Source organism: Natrix helvetica (genome assembly GCF_964273705.1).
Source record: "Natrix helvetica genome assembly, chromosome: 3".
Classification (NCBI taxonomy): Eukaryota; Metazoa; Chordata; class Lepidosauria; order Squamata; family Natricidae; genus Natrix; species Natrix helvetica.
Genome location: NC_138549.1, coordinates 162,339,730 through 162,360,019, shown reverse-complemented (window position 1 = coordinate 162,360,019; position 20,290 = coordinate 162,339,730). Strand labels below are relative to the sequence as shown.

The 20,290-nt window shown below is 41.9% G+C and overlaps 1 protein-coding gene across 1 annotated transcript in view; it reads right to left on the bottom strand.

The window, feature by feature from the left end:
* VAPB (VAMP associated protein B and C) overlaps positions 1–20,290 on the bottom strand; it is a 69,385-nt gene that overhangs the window by 19,815 nt on the left and 29,280 nt on the right. The window contains exon 2 of the mRNA XM_081949111.1: positions 2,916–3,068. Within this exon, the coding sequence (XP_081805237.1) occupies positions 2,916–3,068 (153 nt within the window). The remainder of the gene's footprint in view (positions 1–2,915; positions 3,069–20,290) is intronic.

The window sequence follows — 20,290 nt, the reverse complement described above, 5'->3', positions numbered from 1 at the left end:
GCCCAGTCTCTGCCATTCTTTGACAATGCTTCAGACTGCAGGACCCCACCCTTCCCTGCCAGTGCATTAAGGGAAAATGAGAAGAGACAGTTATAGAATCAGCAGCATAGTAAAATACTATGAAAGGAGAAAAATGGCTGAGTTAAGCAGTTCTGTAATGAATCACATGAACAAGCAAGGAAATGCTGATGAGGCCTTACAAGACTACCCATTTCTTTAAAAGTGAGGCCTGCGCTACGCAAGGAACCTCAGAAGATTGAAGTCAAGAAACTCCCTCTTTAGCAAACTGCATTTTATTAAGGAAAAATGCTCTGCTTCATTGCACATTGAATAGATGTCCTATCATCATGCCCAAATATAAAGCTATGGCACTTTCTGTTTGTGGTGACTGGGGATACTTGGAATGCAATCCCTATTACATCAAGCTCTTTATTGATAGAGGAGGTTGTATAAAATCCTTAAAACCAGGGAACAGCAATAGCAATAGCACTTACGACTTATATACCGCTTCAGGGTGCTTTTCAGCCTTCACTAAGCAGTTTACAGAGTCAGCATCTTCCCCCAACAATCCTCATTTTACTGACCTCGGAAGGATAGAGGCCTGAGTCAACCCTGAGCTGGTGAGGATCAAACTGCTGGCAGAATTAGCTTGCAATACTGCAGTCTAACCACTGCGCTACCACGGCTCTTATAGGTTATCATAATCATGGGCTCCTTTTTTCCAAAAAGCTTACCAGGGGTTTTTAAGACTATTATTTTCTCACTAAGCTTAAACTATATGTATTTATGTTTGTAATGATGCAAACTGTGGTTAGAAAACCAATGGAAGAGAATATTTATAGCTCAGGATTGAACTGAGGGACCCTTGGTGCTCACTGAGCTTGATTGTTTTCTGGCAGATGTTTCATCACCAAACGAGGTAACATCATCAGTGCAGGTTAGAAAAACTGACCAGCATTTTCACTTTAATCCTAAATCTAAAGTCTTTGTTTCACATCATAATTCCTCCCATTAAGCAACTAGCAGAAGTGCAGCTACAAAAAGTTCATTTAAATTAAAACAATTCACTGCACAAATGCTCTGCATATCTCTTTAGAAATGGTCCCTCCTTTACAGGGAAAAAAATAGCTGTTTAGCAGTTGGTCTCTTTTAATATTTACAAAATGGATACCGTGCTCTGCATTATTATGACAAGTCCTTGAGACACTGATAACATAGTTTTCTGGATCATTTCTGTGCTAAATCTAAGGAAGACGGAGTTAGGACTGAACGGAGGTAACAAAACATTCCTGGTAATTCTCAGCAGTTATGAAATCTCATCCTCCTTGAATTTTGTCAAGGCCAAACATTAGCCACCCTTTCCTAGCAGGCTGTTAAAACAAAGAAAGGAATGATTTTCTAGTCTGCCTTGTAGTGAGTGTGATTCAGCAGAGACTACAGTTGGGGCTCTTAAATATTTGATATTCATTACTTTTAGTTAAATGCTTCGTCATTCCAAGTTTTAAGGCCTCATCTAGGAGCTCAAGGTAGATAGGCATGCAAGATAAAATGAAGACATGTTTTATAGAAAGTTGTACCAGAAATTAAGATCACACACGGATGAAATAAGCAAAATTAAACTGGCGACAGTGATGAAAATATCTGCCCAACTGTTCTTCCAGCTGCCATCTTCGGAATCTTCCTCAATGAAAAGGAACAGATTAAAAAAAAAACATTTCCTTATAAAACTAGTACCCTGGACAGCTTGATGTGACAACACATGTGTTTCCTAGGCAAGAGGGACTTATAATGACTGACTGAAGTTACAGCAGCGCAGAAAAGTGACTTATGAGCAACCCTTGCACTTATGACTGTTGCAGTCTCCCCATGGTCATGTGATTACAATTCAGGCACTTGACAAATGGCATGATCACATGATCAGCATTTGCAACTTACCCAGAGGTTTAGCACTTCAAAAATCTGGATAACAATCTCTGACCTTTATAATCAGTTAAGAGTTTGAAGGCTCTACAAACTGTTCCATTTCATGTTTTGTACAACTGAATGACGAATCATTAAGTATATCCATTTCCCTTCTATAAATGTTCTATTTCTCAACAAATTTCAGCAAAGGTAATTGAAAACTGCTGGAAAGTGAATCACCTAATAACCAATGAATCAATGCAAATATCTGACCAAATCATTAAAAAAACCTATACTAATTTAGTGTAATTATACTACTGCCCATATTCTATACATAATGGACACACAGGAAATATACCATATGCCCTTTTCTTGTGTTACTTGAAAAATATGGTGAAAGTAACGGATGATTACTTCTCAGAAATATGAGATTGAAATTTTACTTTAAGAGGCTGAGTAGTTACTAAATGTCTGTCATCATATGACCCCAGTTCTGCAACATCTGGAAAGCTTCCTAATCCCTTTCAGGAGATTCTACCCATCCCCAGCCTGGTGCCTTCCAACTTGTTGGGGGAAAAATCTCCAGAATTCTAAGATAGTGGAATCCAAAACCAGAGATTCTGGAAACTACTCGCAACATAATTTAAAAGCACAAAGTTGCAGAAAGTTGTCTTACATGCGATTAGAATGACAATTTTTCAACAGACTACTCTTTCCAAGTGAAACTGGCTAAGAAAGTACCAAAACCAGAGGTTGTGTTATGCCATTTGCTCAGTCATCTCCAATTAAAATTCCATCTGAAAACAGGAGAAATAACTCTGTGTTGACATTGAAACAGTTCTGTATTATTTAAAGAAACTTTGCAGAATACATTTGGCTGTTCAAAATGTCAGCTTTACACAGGCCATTTAACATCTGTTTATTCTCTTCCACGTGTACTCAGAACCAAAATGGTTATGAGTGGGGGAAAGCAGATGCATTTCTGAAATAAAAAAGCAATTGGATAAACTTACCAGAGACATTAATTGACGTTCCAGCATCTATAATTCCACTGTTGGGCCGTACACAATACCTGCGTGGGGCCGTGGTCTTCACTTTGAAACAGACATTTTTATCTGTCGAGTTGCCAAGTTTCAGATTTGTGGTGACAACATCTGTGAAGGGACCTAAGAGACAGAATAAACACAACTTTGAAGATTTTCTAAACTTCACATAAATGTATGTACAATGTGCAAAAATATTCAAGCCTGATTAGAACAACCCACTTAAGCCACACTTTATCCAACCGGTGGTATTTGAAGGTGTTGGGACTCTCAATTCCGAGAAACTTCAGTTCCCAGAAAGTTTACCCTACTTACAACAGGGGTGTGAAATTCAAGGCCTGCAGGCCAGATCCGGCCCGCGGGGGTGCTTAGATCTGGCGATGGGGCCGCCCTGGAAACAGCAAAAGACAGGCCTGCAGTGCCTCTCCCAGGGAAAACAGAGGTCGGGAGGGCCACCTGCGGCCCGAGCTCTGTTTTCGCTGGTAGAGGGTTGCAGGAGGCCATCCCAGCTGAAAACAGACCCCAGGAGCCCATTTTCACTGGCACAGAGCAAGGGCCACAGGAGCCCCCAACAGGAGTGACGTCAAGCTGGCCATGGTCACCCTGGCCACACCCAACCCGCCTCCCCAGGTCAAACACAACCTTGGTGCAGTCCTCAATTAAATAAAATTTGACAACTCTGCCCTACAAGGAATTGCAAAGACAGTACATCTTGAGAGCCCTAGATTAGGGAAAGGTTCCGCTTGGCTCAGTCTTATTATCCATCTACTTTTCTACTAATGGCTTAAGATAGCGTTTGTGTACTTGCTTTGTTCACTTCTTCCATTTTATATTTCCTGGAAGCTACATTAGGATAATACAATACAATAATTTGGATTGTTGAGTAATCTGCCTATGTTGCTTTTTATTGTAGTAATGTATTAAAGAGTATAATAATTTCATTAAAATTACAATTGCAAAGATAAAAATTAATATAAACTAAATAATTCAAAAAATAAAGACGCAGAAAAAGGGAAAAATAGAAAAAGTAAGAACACAGTAATGAAAAACTTCATCACAAGTATAGACAATTTTAGTAATTAATCCCCTTCTCATAAAATATAACCAATAATATCTTCCAATATTTCATCTCTTATCCATCAACAAATTCTTAAAGTCTCCTCATTTCAGTCCTGATCAGCAAAAGTCTATTAAGAGTTATTAGGGATAATAACACACCTATTTTAACTTAGATGAAATAAACCAATTTTATATTCCTTCCATTTAGTTCTAACAATCTTGATTTTTAGTCCCGTCAAATAATGTCTTAGAACTTGATTTCTTTTTATTTATTTATTTGTCCCTTCTCACAATGTTCTTCAACACTTAAATACGTTTCTGTTGTAAATCCAATATAGGAAAATTATCCAGTCACTCTCTTGATTTGTTATTTGCCTATCTTTTTTCATTTAAGACATCAGCTGGTTTCTCTTGTATATCCAGTGTAGCATCTTTCTCCCTATCATTCTTGTAACTTGACATTTTTAAAGCCACATTCAGATCAACCTCAATCTTTTCAGGTAAAACTTGTTCCTCTTTCATAATATCTTTTAAATATGGTCTACCTATCTACAAAGGCGAATGCTCTTAAAATTAACTTCCGGGGTCATTGTTCAAAAATATCCCAATATTAAAATATTTGGCTTCATTCTGTATTGTAACTTCAAACAGGAATGCTTTTTAAGTCGAGGACAACCGGTCTATTTTGTTAGGATGTTGGCATAATGAAACAAACAATGAATAGCAACAACTTGTTAGAATAAATCCAAGAAATAAAGCAACCATGAGGGAATGGTCCTATAACAGGGTAAAGGCATTAGACCAACACTGGGGTAAAGTCCATACTTAGCCATGGAAAATACTGGAGTGATCCTGGGCTAGCTACCGCATCTTGAGCTTCTGAAGAGAAGGCGGGATTATTAACAAATAAGCACATGTATCTTGAGTGAGTACATTTTTGAAAAATTGAGAAAAGATGCAACTGCCAACTTCAGAAAAAAGAACACTGGTAAAGCAGAGTTTATGCACAAGGGGCTTACTCTGGCTCTGTCCTTTAACCCACACACTATACTCTATGGAAAACTGTTGTGTGGCATTAGCAGTAATATGAGAACTAACTCTTAACACTTGCCTTTGCTGTGAACATCTCAGGAGAGCCACAAGGTATACAGCACTGACACAAAACCTTTTATTTAAAAAATGGTGATATATTCCTGGAAAGTTTGAGTGTGCATCAAATCTAAAGGCTGGCCAAACAAGACTGTCAGGTCCTGGCCTTTAGATTGGCTTTGAGTTGATGAAGAGGCACAACTGGGCAATATGGTCTGGCTTTAGTTTTCTGTTTAAAAATGAACCCTAAAGTTTTGTAAAATATGATGATGAGCCAAGGTGGTACAGTGGTTAGAGTGCAGCACTGCAGGCTACTTCAGCTGACTGCTAGCTGCAGTTCGTCAGTTCAAATCTCACCCGGCTCAAGGTTGATTCAGCCTTCCATCCTTCCAAGGTGGGTAAAATGAGAACCCAGATTGTTGGGGGCAATAGGCTGACTCTGTAAAATTTAAAGAGGGCTGTAAAAGCACTATGAAGCGGTATATAAGTCTAAGAGCTATTGCTAAGTGCTATTATCATCAATATTGATGTAAAAATTATTTTACTGTTATAAGCTGCCTAGAATCACTGAGAGTGGGGTGACATACAAATAAACAAATAACTGCAGCTATTTTTTCATAGTTTAGATTAAAATGAACAAAAATCACATTCAATTTTTATCACTGGTTTAATTGGGTAAATAAAACTGGTTTTTTTTATAAAAAAAGTACTTGTACAAAATCTGTTTAAAGTTCAAGATGGCTTTTTAATTGCTATTGCATCTTATTTGCTGGCACTGGTACTGCAAAATCTATGAAGAGGCAAAGAGGGAATATATTGAGACTGAAGACTAAGATTGTGGCCTCTTTAATGCCACATTTAAAGCCTCATCACTTCAACAGCAAGCTGCAACGAAGCAAATTTGTTACAGAACCTAAAAACAAGTGTGGCAGAGATTTGCTAATTTATGTATGCAAAGGTATGCATACAGTATTTAACACTTACAAATCCTATTTTATCACCATGGCAAGTTGGTATCTAAGGTGTCAGACAAACAAATAAAAGGTTAATGGCCAAAGTGGACTTCTATTATTCCTGAAAGTAAGGCAGGGATTCACACTGGTACACACTTCAATTGCAAATCCCTTAGGTATATCAGCAATATTTTACAGAGATAATTACTATTTTGCAGCTGATGGAAACCTATGACCTTTTAACTTGATGATCTCAAGTTGCATTTTACCTGTACGGTTTTATTATATTAGCTCTTACTGCCTCCACTTGCCAGAAAGAGAGGGAAAATGTTTTCATTGCTAAATTCAATCATTTGGTCATTCAGGATTATTCTTTATTTGTAATTCACTTCATAGAGTATTGTAAGATATTCTATAGTATTTGTTTTAAGTACGGTAACCAGAATTGGATGCAGTATCTCGAACACAATAACAGCACCGATTTGCATGAATGGATTATAAAACTACCAAGTTCTATTTTCAATTCCTTCTCCGAGGGGTTCCACCACAAGACATCTGCACGCTTGAAACATGATTCTGTCAATCTGTCTGTTAAGCAACCTTTCCTTTTCCAGCAATGAATTCAGAGTCCATTAGCAGATATGTGAAATTAACATATTTGTATCAGCTGCACACTGCTTTTCTACAGTTCCTTTGAAGTGCACTTGACATTTCATTGCCCATTCGCCAACTTGAGTTATTTTTAAAAATTCTTTATTATCTCTTTTGTTTGAAGCACCATAAACAATCCGAAGTTAATACTAAACTTGGTTGTTTCATTGCCAAAATATCTTTCTAAACTCTTTACAAACAAGTTAAAAGCACCAATTCTCAATTAAAAAAAAAAACAAACCTCAGAGAATCCTCTATTTACATCTCCTGAGTACTGCCCTTTCTTGCTAAACTAACACTATTATATTTGTCCAGTGCTCTAGCAAATGTTTTCTCGTACAGTGTTAGGCATATTAAGTTCCATCTTTAAATAGCAGGATATGAAAAGCCTTGTTAACACCACTTATAAATAGCCTTTAGCAAACTGTATTATATACCAGCTTGCAAATTCTTAAGTTTCTGAGGCTATTATGGGCAGAAATGAAAGGTCAAAGGTTAATAACTTCTGTAGTCAACAGAAGAAAGAAGTTATATGTGTAAGCTATGAGTTAAGATTTTTACTCCTTACTTCTAAAGATCAAATGAACGCATAGGAAACGGCTATCTTTTTTTGGTAAAAATAGAATAGAATAGAATTCTTTAAGGCCAAGTGTGATTGGACACACTTATGTAGTGTACATAAGGAGAATAAAAATACATTCATCAAGAATAAAAAGATACAACACTTGGTGATAGTCAAGGTTACTAATAAGCTATCAAATTGTACTAGGAAACAATAAAAACAATATAAATGGAAAGATACAGCAACATGGTTATACTCATAAGTGGGGAGAGATAGATACTAGGAAGGAAGAGAAGAATACAATACAATACAATAGCAGAGTTGGAAGGGACCTTGGAGGTCTTCTAGTCCAACCCCCTGCCTAGGCAGGAAACACTATACCCTTTCAGACAAATGGCTATCCAATATCTTCTTAAAGACTTCCAGTGTTGGGGCATTCACGACTTCTGGAGGCAAATTGTTCCACTGATTAATTGTTTAACTGTCAGGAAGTTCTCCTCAGTTCTAAGTTGCTTCTCTCCTTGATTAGTTTCCACCCATTGCTTCTTGTTCTACCCTCAGGTGCCTTGGAGAATAGTTTGACTCCCTCTTCTTTGTGGCAATCCCTGAGATATTGGAACACTGCTATCATGTCTCCCCTACTCCTTCTTTCTCTTAAGCTAAACATACCCAGTTCCTGCAACCGTTCTTCATATGTTTTAGTCTCCAGTCCCCTAATTATCTTTCTTTCCCTTCTCTGCACTCTTTCTAGAGTCTCCACATCTTTTCTACATCATGGTGACCAAAACTGAATGCAGTATTCCAAGTGTGGCCTTACCAAGGCATTATAAAGTGGTATTTTAAGAATAATAGTAATACATTCTTAATAAATTATGGACAGTGTTGTAGGAATTAGTTATTAAGCAGAGTGATGGCCTTTGGGGAAAAAACTATCCTTGTGTCTAGTTGTTCTGGTGTTTGAGATAATGCTTGAGAAAAAGATTTTGGAATGATAGTTGGCTGCAAACTGAATATGAGCCAACAGTGCAATACAGCTAAAAGTACAATATAACAGAAACGAGTTTCTGTTGTGACCCTGCCTTGAGTACTATATCCCATTTTGAACAGTTTACGAATTCAGAGAAACTGGAACAAGCTCAAAGAAAGGCAAAGATGATCAGAGGATTAGAAGTTCCTTTGAAGGGAATCGAAATGGTGTTATCCTTGAGAAAGGGACACTTATGTAATTCTCTTGAAATAACTGAAAGGATGTTTCACTGAGGAACAGGGCCTGCTTGTTATCACTCTAGCATTGAGGATACAGAACTGTGTTCTTAATTTGCAGGAGACCAGAATTCAACTTGATAGCAAGAGAAAACTTGGCAACGTAAGAGCAATTCCACTGTGAAATGAGATGCTGGGCTAATTTACTCTGTGTGAATTCCAGTAGAAGCTGGCGAGTTATGGCCCTTTTATTTGAATATCAACATAAGGTAGGGAGTCAGATTTGGTTATCTAAACCCACCTGTGATTTCACTTGGCTTTCTCCTAATCTAAGTTTTTATGCACTGAGAAGCATAAAAGATCCACATGTACTTAGTGCCAGATCATGTATTTTCCTCTTAAAAAGCTCAAGGGAGATACTGATTGGATTCATATTATGAATGATGTGAAGTTCCTGCATTATTCTCTCATAAATTTAAACAATGAAAGAGAAATTATATAGAACTTGGGAAATTACAAACACGTATACACAAACACAGGATATAAAACGTCTACACCCCCCTGTTAAAATGCCAGGTTTTTGAGATGTAAAAAAAAAAATCAGACCAAGATAAATCACTTCAGAATTTTTCCACCTTTAATATTGCATATAGGCTGTACAATTCAATTGAAAAAACAAATTTAAAACTTTTAGGGAGAAAATAACAATAAAAATGTTAAAATAATGTGGTTGCGTAAGTGTACACATCCTTAAACTAATGCTTTGTTGAAGTATCTTTTGATTTTGTGACAGCATTCTTTTGGGATAGTAGCCTATAAGTATGGAACATCTTGCTTTGGAAATCTTTGCCAATTCTGAAGTGATTTATCTTGATCGGATTTCTTTTTACATCTCAAAAATCGGGCATTTTAACAGGAGTGTGTAGACTTTTTTATATCGTGTATATGTGTTTGTGTGTGTTTGCATGTGTGTGTGTGTAAGAGCAGAGAGAGAGAGAGAGAGAGAGAGAGAGAGAGAGAGAGAGGGAGGAATCAACTTCAATCAGCTGCAGCAATAACATTAAAGAATAGTTTTGGCACAAGCTTTTATGGATTGCAATCCATTTTCCTTTGTTGTGTAAGCAGCTTTCAGCTAAGAAAGAACTTAAAATCAGCATACTGGTCAACAAAATGATTAAATGCTAGTATTAAGGGAAAAATTCTTCTAGACTTTGATATGAATTCTTTCCAGGTTGTGGAATATGCTTTCAGTTATGCCTAAAATGTGACAACTATGGAATCTTCTCTCTTATCTATATGAATTTGGAAACTTACCCAAATAGCAATCCTAGCTAGATGGTTGTATTTAGACAACTTGTACAAATTGAAAATTGTATCCAGATTTGGAAATTTGAGTGAGACACCACCAAAACACCCACTAAGCTATATGCAAGACTGGGAAATTGCAAAAAACGGGAACAAAAAAATGACGGTGGCATACCACTTCTGTACTCTTATTAGTACAAGAAAACCAGCATGGGTATGTCTATGAAATCATGATAAATAGAGTGTGGGCCCAAGAAAACTCTTCAAACCTATTAAGCTTCTGTGCAAAATACTGGGCCAAGTGGGCTCTTATGAAAATAACAAATGCCATATAGTGGCTGGGAATCATTGGAGCTGGAATGTGACATATCCAGGGAGCATTACATGGGAGACAACATGTCTAGTTATTTGAAGATTATCAGTGGTAGCTTTGGTATGTTTACAACAAAAGAATCGGACCATAATCTGCTTTGAAGAAATTTGGACTTTGATACCATGCTGGATTGTACTGGCAAGTGCTTGTTCTGCCTCCAGATTGGTGGACATATTACTCCAAGGTTTCTTAAAGTTCCCCGTTTTCCCTGAGAATAAGACCGGGTCCTATATTAATTTTTGCTCCAAAAGGTATTTTAAGGTATTTTCCAAGTAGGTCTCATTTTCCAAGTAGGTCTCATTTTCAGGGAAATGGGTTAATAAATGTGCCTGTCTGGCTGAGGAGCCTAACTGGGGCTTATTTTGGGGGTGGGGGGTAGGGCTTATATTACTAGCATCCTAAAAAAATCATGCTAGGGCTTATTTTCCAGTTGGGTCTTATTTTCAGGGAAACACAATAGGTTTCAATAGGTTCACCGGCATTCCCCATTCCATTTCAACCACTATGAAATGGTCCAATAGACTGAGAGAATGGGGTTTTTTTCTATGGATTTTGGATCCATTCATTTGATTAGCCAAACAAGTATCCATCCTACGAATGAGTTAATAGATCTCATTGAAACAAATAGAAACATTTGAAAAACAAATAGAAGATTAGAAGATTTTTGCCTGAAAATGATGTTTTGAGATCTAAGTAAAAAAGTGCATTAGGTCAGTCTTGACACCTGGAGATTGCCTAGATCAAGGGTCTCCAAACCTGGCCACTTTAAGACTGGCTGAGAAATTCTGGGAGTTGAAGTCCACAAGTCTTAAAGTGGCCAAGTTTGGAGACCCCTGGCCTAGATTAATCCCTGACATTTTCTTGGCAACATTTTAAAAAGTAGTTTGCCATTGCCTTCCTATAGCTAAGAGAGAGGGATTGGCCTAAAAGTTATCCTATTAACATGCTTGTCTCCTGGTTTCTAACCTGGTAATTTTAACCACTATATGAATACTTTAAAAGTTCATTGTTTCCCTCACAATAACGTTGTGAAAAGCAGCTTTTTAGCAATAATACAGACAACACTAAATACTGAAAAGAAAGTTGGTCTTACCTGAACTGTTGTTTTAGGAGGTTTTGCAGGATTAGCCAGAATTGGGATATACCCAAGTTAATGTCCCTCGGGGGGCCCTATTGGTCCTGGGCCCCTCATGCACTACCACCTGTTGTAACATCCTACGACCAAATGCCGCATCAGCCGATGCAAACGCATCTAACCTGTAGTGCCTGATAAAGGGAGACAGGGACGCCCACATAGCCGCCCTGCAAATCTCAATAGGCGCCTGTGTGGCCCAGGCCGCCGAGGTGGCCGTACTACTGGTGGAGTGTGCTGTGATACCCTGGGGCACCGGAAGGTGCTGAACTTCATAGGCCAATGAGATGGCCAGTTTGATCCACCTCCCTATAGCCGAGGAGGACACCCTCTTCCCCAAGGAAGACGGATAAAAGGAAACGAAGAGCGCCTGTGGAGTACCGGGAGACGGAGATTCCCTGCACCCTTCAAAAACCTCTTAACGGGACCTGGGAAAGTGGAAGGAGCCCCTCTCCCTGAATAATCGTGGAGAGAGCCACCACTTGTCTCCTCTGATCTAACTTTCTGAACTACCCCAGGGAGAAGGGAAAGGGGAGGGAAGGGGTAGAGCAGGCCCTTCGACCACGGAATCCAAAGCGTGTTGACTCCCTCCATCCTCTGAGCCGGGAACCAAGAGAAGAACCGATCCACCTGAGCTTTCTGTGGTGTGGCAAACAGATCCACCTCCGGATGGCTGAACCTGGAGCAGATGGCCTGGAACAGTTTCGGGGAAAGGCTCCACTCCCCGTGGTCAACCGTGGCCTGACTGAGCCAGTCGGCTTGATGGTTGTTCACTCCTGTGATGTGCTCCACCCTGAGCGATCGAAGATGCCTCTCCGCCCAGGCGCTGAGTGCCATCGCCTCAGTTCGAAGAGCACTGGAGTGTGTGCCGCCCTGTCGGTTGACATGGGCCTTCGGCGCCACGTTGTCAGTCAGCACAAAGGCATCTCAATCCCGAACATGATCCTTGAAGTGCTGCAATGCCAAGTGAATCGCTCGCAGTTCCAGCCAATTTATATTGTGTTGGAGGTCCAACCAGGTCCAACGCCCCTGCGCCATCCAGGACTCCAAGAGAGCTCCCCACCCATACAGGCTGGCGTCCGTTGTCAGGACGAGTCGCTCTGGCTCCCTGAACTCGCAGCCCTCGTGTAGCGCTGGGGAGAGCCACCACCTCAATGACAGCTGCACCTGTGGTGTCACTGGAAACTTTTCCTCAGAATTGATGGAGTTTGACATCTGATGCAGCAGGAGACGACATTGGAGTGGCCTCGTGTGTAGACTAGCCCAAGGCACCACGTCTATGCAAGAAATGAATTTCCCCAACAAGCTGGAGAGCACTACTGCAGGAACAAAACCTTGACTTCTAACTTGTCTAAATAAGGCTAACAAACTAACTTTACGGTTGTGGGACAGGAACCCCTTCCCCAGCTTAGTCTATGATGGTCCCCAGGTGAGGAATCCTGGTGGCGGGAATGTGGGAACTCTTATCTAGATTAACCGAAAAACCTAACTGCTATAGTGTGGAGACCACCAACCAAAGATCCTTCCTCGCCTGCTCAAACGATGCTGCTTGGACTACGATGTCATCGAAGTAGCATTGAACCCTGACAGAGCACTCACCGAGGTAAGCCGCCACTGCGACTAGAACCTTAGTAAAGGACCAAGGCACCGACGCCAAGCCAAACGGTAGGGCCCTATACTGGTAGTGGCTACCTAAATAGGAGAACCTGAGATATTTACAATAGCCAGGGAAAATGGGGATATGGAGGTAAGCCTCCATCAGATCGATGGAGGCCATGAAGTCATTGCGCCTGACCCCCACCAAGATGGATTTAAGCGATGCCATCTTGAATCTTCTATAGATTAAGTGAAAATTTAGCAGTTTAAGATCCAGTATCATCCTCCATCCCCCCGAACTCCTCGGAACGACAAAGAGGTTGGAATAGAAACCTGACCCCACTTGGTCCGGTGGAACCGGTTTCACCGCCCTAATCTCTAGGAGGTGTTGGATCACCTGCCTCATGAGAGAGCGTTTATCTTTACTCTTGGCGACCAAAAACATCCGAAAGTGGCTCGGCAGAATGGAGAGAAACTCTAGGTGCAGGCCAAATCTGATGGTATTCAGAACCCAGGCGTCAGTGGTAATCTCAGCCCAGGCGTCGGCAAACAGAAGCAGTCTGCCGCCTATGGGTGGGGTCGCTATTGACCTATCTGCCCCGGCAGTAGGGACAGCCACCTCCCCCCTGAAAGGGCCTCTTCCCCTGGGGTTGGAACCTAGGCCTATCCCTGGTGTAGTGCCTATCCAATCTCGGAAAATACCTGCTGCGTTGAGCTTCCTGATCAGAATGACGATAGGACTGTTTCCGAAAGTAAGGCGCAGATTTTTGCTCGACTTCTTTGCGGGTGAAGGCATGACCTTGTTTTTATTCTTGTCCTCAACGAGGATTGGGTCCAACGGAGTACCGAAAAGGGATCCCCCAGAATAAGGCGATGATGCCATGTGTCACTTTGCCTTGTTCTCCGCTTGCCACCCCCTCAGCCACAGGAGACGTCGGGAGGTCACCGAGGTTGCCATTGCCCGTGAGGATACTTCATGGCATGCAGAGTGGCGATCCGCAGAGAATTGAGCAACAGCAACCAGCTTGTTGAGATCTTGATGAGTACGCACCTCCTCAGGTGGAATCCGCTCCTGCATCTGTTGTAGCCAAAGGATAGCCGTGCAGCTGAAGAACGATGCAGAAGCAGCTGCCTTAATGGCTCACACGGAAGACTGGAATATTTTACAAAGGGTCAGCTCCGCCTTCTTGTCCTCAGCCTTCAAGTAATCAGCCACATCATCAGACACCACTGTTGACGTGGACGCCAATGCCACCACTGGAGGGTCCACTGTGGGCATCTGCAACATCTCAGAGAAACTAGGTTCCATGTTAAAGAACCTCCTATCACTGCTGCTGGGGTTGGGAAATGTTCCTGGCTTTTCCCACTGCTTTTTAACTACCTCTAGGAACAACTTAGGGGCAGGGATGTCTTCCTTCGCTGGAGGAGGCTCTGAGTAAACTCGATCCTCCAGCTTTTTCTCCGGACCCAACTTGGCACCCGACTTGGCGCCCTCCGTCTCACCCAGTTGTGCTGTGGCCCTGGCCTTGCACAACAGTGACTTGCAGGGTAGGGCTGAAGAATTTGTCCAGTATCTGCAGGATAAAATCGCTCAGATCCAGACAGGCTTGGACTCTGACTAGGTAGATTCGGGCGAGTCGACGGGGATGAATCTTGTGGAGACAATCTGGGATGAGTTTGACCCTGTGACCCCTGAGGGCATGGACAGGATTATGGGGAGACTCAGTGCTGCCACTTGTGTGCTGGACCTCTGTCCCTCTTGGTTAGTTTCAGCTTCCCGGGAGGTGACACGAGGCTGGCTCCAGGTGATTACCAACGCTTCATTGAGAGAGGGGTTCTTTCCCACCACATTGAAGGAGGCTCCTTAAGAAGCCTTCCCTGGACCCAGCTTCTTTAGCCAACTATCGTCCGGTCTCCAAACTTCGCTTTGTAGTAAAGGTTGTCGAGAGTGTGGTAGCACGTCAGCTTCCCCAGTACCATGAAGCTGTCTACCTGGATCCGTTTCAGTCGGGTTTCAGGCCCGGGTACAGCACGGAGACGGCATTGGTTGCGTTGGTCGATGATCTCTGGCGGGCCCGGGACAGGGGCTGCTCCTCTGTCCTGGTCCTATTAGACCTCTCGGTGGCTTTTGATACCATCGACCATGGTATCCTACTGCGACGACTCAGGGGATTGGGAGTGGCGGGCACCGTTTTATGGTGGTTCTCCTCCTACCTGTCGGATCGGTCGCAGTTCGTGTTGACTGGAGGGCAGGAATCGACTCCGAGGTGCGTCACTTGTGGGGTGCTCCAGGGGTCGCTTCTCTCACCCCTCCTGTTCAACATATATATGAAACCGCTGGGCGAGATCATCCGTGGTTTGGGGGTATGGTATCATCAATATGCTGATGATACCCAACTTTTCATCTCTACCCCAAACCACCCAAACGATGCCCTCGACGTGATGTCCCGATGCCTGGAGGCTGTGCGGATCTGGACAGGGAAGAACAGGCTCAAGCTCAATCCCTCCAAAACTGAGTGGCTGTGGTTTCGTCATCCCGATTTGTACACCTTGTTCCATCTTTGATGATAGGGGGAGAAATTTTAGCCCCCTCAGAGAGGGCCAGCAATCTGGGAGTCCTCCTGGACATGCGGCTTAGTTTAGAAGAACACCTGACGGCCGTGACCAGGGGGGCCTTTTACCAGGTTCGCCTGGTACGTCAGTTGCGCCCCTTCCTGGATCGGGATGCTCTATGCAGTCACCCTCGTCCTTTCTCACCTGAACTACTGCAACGCTCTCTACATGGGGCTGCACTTGAAGAGCACCCGGAGGCTTCAGCTTGTCTAGAATGCGGCCACACAGGTTGTCATGGGGGTACCTAGGTGCTCTCATGTTACACCCCTTTTAGGCGGCCTGCACTGGTTGCCGGTTGTTTTCCGGATGCGATTCAAGGTACTAATTATGACCTTTAAAGCGCTCCATGGCTTAGGCCCAGGGTACCTGCGAGACAAGCTACTGCCACCAGTAGCCTCCCACCGTCCAGTACGATCCCACAGAGTTGACCTCTTCAGGGTGCCATTGGCCAGACAGTGTCAGCTGGCGACCCCCAAGGGGAGAGCCTTCTCTGTGGGAGCGCATTCCCTCTGGAATGAGCTGCCCCCTGGAGCTTCGCATAATCCCGACCTTTGGTCTTTCCGACGCGCCCTAAAAAGTTGGCTTTTCCAGCAAGCCGGCCTGGCCTATTAATTTTATCTAATTTTTTTAATGTTATTGTTATATTAATTGGGTTTGTTTTTTGGGATACTTATCTAATTTCCTTTTAACTTTTGTGATATGTTTTTTAATGTTGTACGTCACCCTGAGTCCTTTGGGAGAAGGACCTGTAAGGAGACCTAGACCTGGATCTAATGGGTGATCTAGACCTCAAGGGAGAAGTAAGCCTACCCTTCTGTTCAGCCCTGGACATCTGCTTTTCCAGGGCCCTGTGCCTCCTTTCCTCATCCTTCTGCAAGGCCTTGGAGGATTTTCAAGCTGCTGCAGTTTTTTGCAGTCTCACAGAGGCTGTGGGCCTCACTCGGGCCACACTGGAGGTCCCCTCCCAGGGGACAATGGGGGGGAATCCAGCCTCTCCTCTGCATCTGCCATGGCACCAGGCCAGGGCTCCAAGAGGCTCAGCGCACCAGAAACAGCAGCGACCAAAAAACAGCTTCCCCCAATCCCTCACAGCCTCCACGAGACAAAATCAGGCTCTGCTAGACTATTGCTGCCCCTTTTGTAAGCCGTGGGGCTGCGGGCAGCACCCCGCAGCACACCACGTGGTCCACGCTGTCTTGCGCTGCTCCGGGCGTCCTCGCGTCGATCTGGGCCTGCAGGGCCTTGCCGCTACCACAAGAATGGCCACCCAGGAAGGCAGGAATGAAAACAAGGCTTCGTAGTAGCCTCTGCCCCAGCCCATGCGGCCCGCAGGAATTGAGGCCCCAAAATGGCCACTGTAATGGCCTCCTGCCTCTAAAACCTCAAGAAACTCCTTACCAGCGGCCGGTAGCGAGCTACACCAAGGGGAGGCTTCCAGGTATCAGATGGAAGCAAGGGGAAGAAGGCAGGGAGAAGGAATTTGCAGGATGGCACTGGATTGTTTTTGGAACAATCAGGAACCAAAAGCAACCTGTCTTTCTTCCGCCAGACAGAGTTGAAACTGGGAACCAGAAGCAAGGAGCACAGAGGCGTGGCTTCAAATTAACTCTGTCTCGAGGCCAATTGGACATCACAATACCCAATCCTGGCTAATCCTGCAAAATTCCTCCAGAAAACAGGCTAAATATTATGCCTCTGCCAAGGCTTTTAAAAAATAATTCTTAATCTCTAGAAACTAATGAAATATTCTGTCACGTACAAGTTCACTTATGCTATTAAGATTTATAATAGATGCATTAAATCTAAGGGAACATAAATGATTAAAACTTGTTTTACAACATAATTTAAAAAAAAAACATAAAGAGTGCTCATTAGTACCGTACTCCATTGCCCTTGAAAAGTTTAAGAAACACTAATCTTCTCTATTAGTTTCATGAATAAGAGTTTTAGATTCAAGTACATTCAGAAGTAGAGCTATAATCATGTGATACTATAAAAAAACCTACTGTTTTGGCCCACCCAGTGAAATTTATGTAATTTTGGTAATGTAGTGTATTCTCAATGGTTAAAGAATGAAAAAAAAAATCCAAGAATAAAGTCAGTTTATAATGATATATTGTAATACCCTTTCACAGGCTTGAAACATGCTTCATAACTATTTGCTCCAGGTAGTTCAACTAAGCAAATGAAATTCCATATTGTAGGTGGAACTATAGCAGGTAGCTTCCAAGCAAAAAGTTCAAAGCTACTATTGGTAAGACGCAAATATTAGGCCAGATGGGAGTCATACATGTATTATGTTAAGGTGCTACAAAATTCCTAACATTTTAATAAATAACTTTCAGCTAAATTAGCCTTTAAAATATCTACACTAAAACTCGTCACTGCATAGACAGTACTAATTGAAAAATTACCATATTTTTCAGAGTATATGACATACTTCTCTCCCCTAAAAGAGGGTGAAAATTTGGGTGTGTCTTATATACTGAATGTAGCTCTACCCACCCGCCAGTCCCTACCCTTTGGCCTCTGCCTCCAAGCAATTTGTCTCCTTGCAGCAAACAGTCTGTTTCAGTTTCAGCACAGTCTGATTAAAACAAACAGCTGATTGTCAGTTGGATTGTCCTGCTGACCATCAGCTGTTTCAGGCTGCAGGGATTGCCATAGTCTATTGCCGTCTTGCGCCCCATTTTTGGCCTCCGCATCCCATTTTTTACCTCTACGTTCCATTCCGATCCCCGCTGCCCGGAGTGGGCGGAAAATGGGGTGCGTGGAGGCAGCAATAGGCTATGGCAATCCCTGCAGCCTAAAGCAGCTGATTGTCGGGAGGCCTGATGATCAGCTGCTTGTGCTAATCAGGTTGTACTGAAACTGAAATGGCTGTTTGCTGCAAGGAGGCAAATTGCTGGGAGGCAGAGGCAGATTTATTTTTCTTGTTTTCCTCCCCAAAAGCTAGATGCATCTTATACTTCAGAGCGTTTTATACTCTGAAAAATACAGTACCTTTTTTATTCTTTTATTGACCACTCTGAATTTGGATTCCTTAAGCCGTGAATTCTTCAATGTTACAGTAAAAACCTTGCAGTCAAGCACAAGATTCTTCCTAGGTTCACTTGTTCAGAAAGTTCCAGTGTTGAAGTTGTGGGGATATATACAATTCAGAGTGTTCCAAGAATTCTAGATTATGTTCTCCTTGCTTATGCTGAGTATTTTCTGCAAGGTTCTAACTTTAAATAACTTCTACTAACAACAGATCTATTTTGATTTTTTTAAAAATACATCAATAAAATAGTAGTAATTGCAAGTGTTAAACATGATATTCATGATTATGTAAGCATGAAAGTTAGTTTTTGCGGCCTTGTGTAGCAAAATGTCTTGAGTCTGTCTGGAAGAGCGTCTATAACTTTTGTGCCATTTATGGCCAGAGTTTTCTTTTTTCTTAAGAAGAAAGTTAAACCTGTGAGTTTTTGGTCTGGAGTTCTGCTTGGGCAACCATAATAGTTGAGTGTCCCCATTATTTTAATTGTTTCACTTTTTAATTCTATTTTATACTGCTCTATGTGACATTAAACATCGTATGGATTGTGATGGCTTATAAATATTGTTAAATAAATAAGGGGTGGTGGGGGGAAATCTACATTCCTTTGAAGCTTCTGTGATTGCGAGAATCTGCTTCTTTGTCTACCAATGGATTTTATGAAGCTATACTAGCAGTATATGAGGAAGAGGCTTTTTTTTAGGGAAAAAAGAACGACATATTATACTATTTAATAAAATCATTTGAATTTTAATCATCCATCTAACCATATTAAGGTTTTATGATCCTGATGTTCAGGCAGAAAAAAAGGAAGAAAAACCCCATCAAATGTTTTTGGCCTTTGGGAGGAAAATAAAATAAATAATAACAACAAGGAAACTTTGATAATGCTGCTATAAGGACAATACCTAGTCTTGGGAGAAAGCAGTAATTAAGCAACCACTAGCATTTAACCCTCATTGAAATACCATCATTGAATTTATGTGTTGAAAAGAAAAATAATAATTTGCAAGGGGGTGAAAGAAACATTGCTCTTTTTAAAAAAAGTGATGGGGTAAATTATATAGCTATTTAATTCTTGGTTAAGAAATCACAATTCCAAAACATCTGGAGGGCACCAGGTTGGAGAAGCGGATTAGAAAAGAATTCTGTGGCCAAGCCAGTACTTTAAACAAAGGATGAATCATAATGGAGGAAGGGGAAGGGAGGTGAATGTTTTCCAGTTAACAAGGATGTATGCTGCAATGATGGAGTCGTAATTAAAAACTTAAGCAACAATTTTTGTATTAAAACCAGAAAGGGAAGCCAAAAGACCTTAATGTGATTAAAAAGTACAGATGCCAAAAACTCAAAATGCTATGCTTTGTTCTACAGTTTACTTATTCTGGATAAATTAATCCTATTCACTGAAATGTGTTTGTGCAAGGCCTCTGCTTATTAGGAAACACCCTCTACCCTTCACTTCTGTCTTGTCCCCTACTCAGGCATGGAAGTACCAAGAGATCTCAAGGTAGAAACTGGGAGAGCGTGAGTTGTAGTCTAGTCTAGTCTTAGGCACAAACCCAGCTGGGAGACCGAGGGCCAGTCACTTTCTCTCAACCCTATGAAGGAGGCAATGATAAGTCATTTCTGAGAAACTTTGCCAAGAAAACTGCAGGGATTTGTCCAGGCAATCTCCAAGAACCAGACACAATAGAACAAAAGGGGGAAAAAAGACTAAAACACATGAATTTGTAATACGGTTTTGAGTTTTAAAAGAAAGAAAAAAAGAT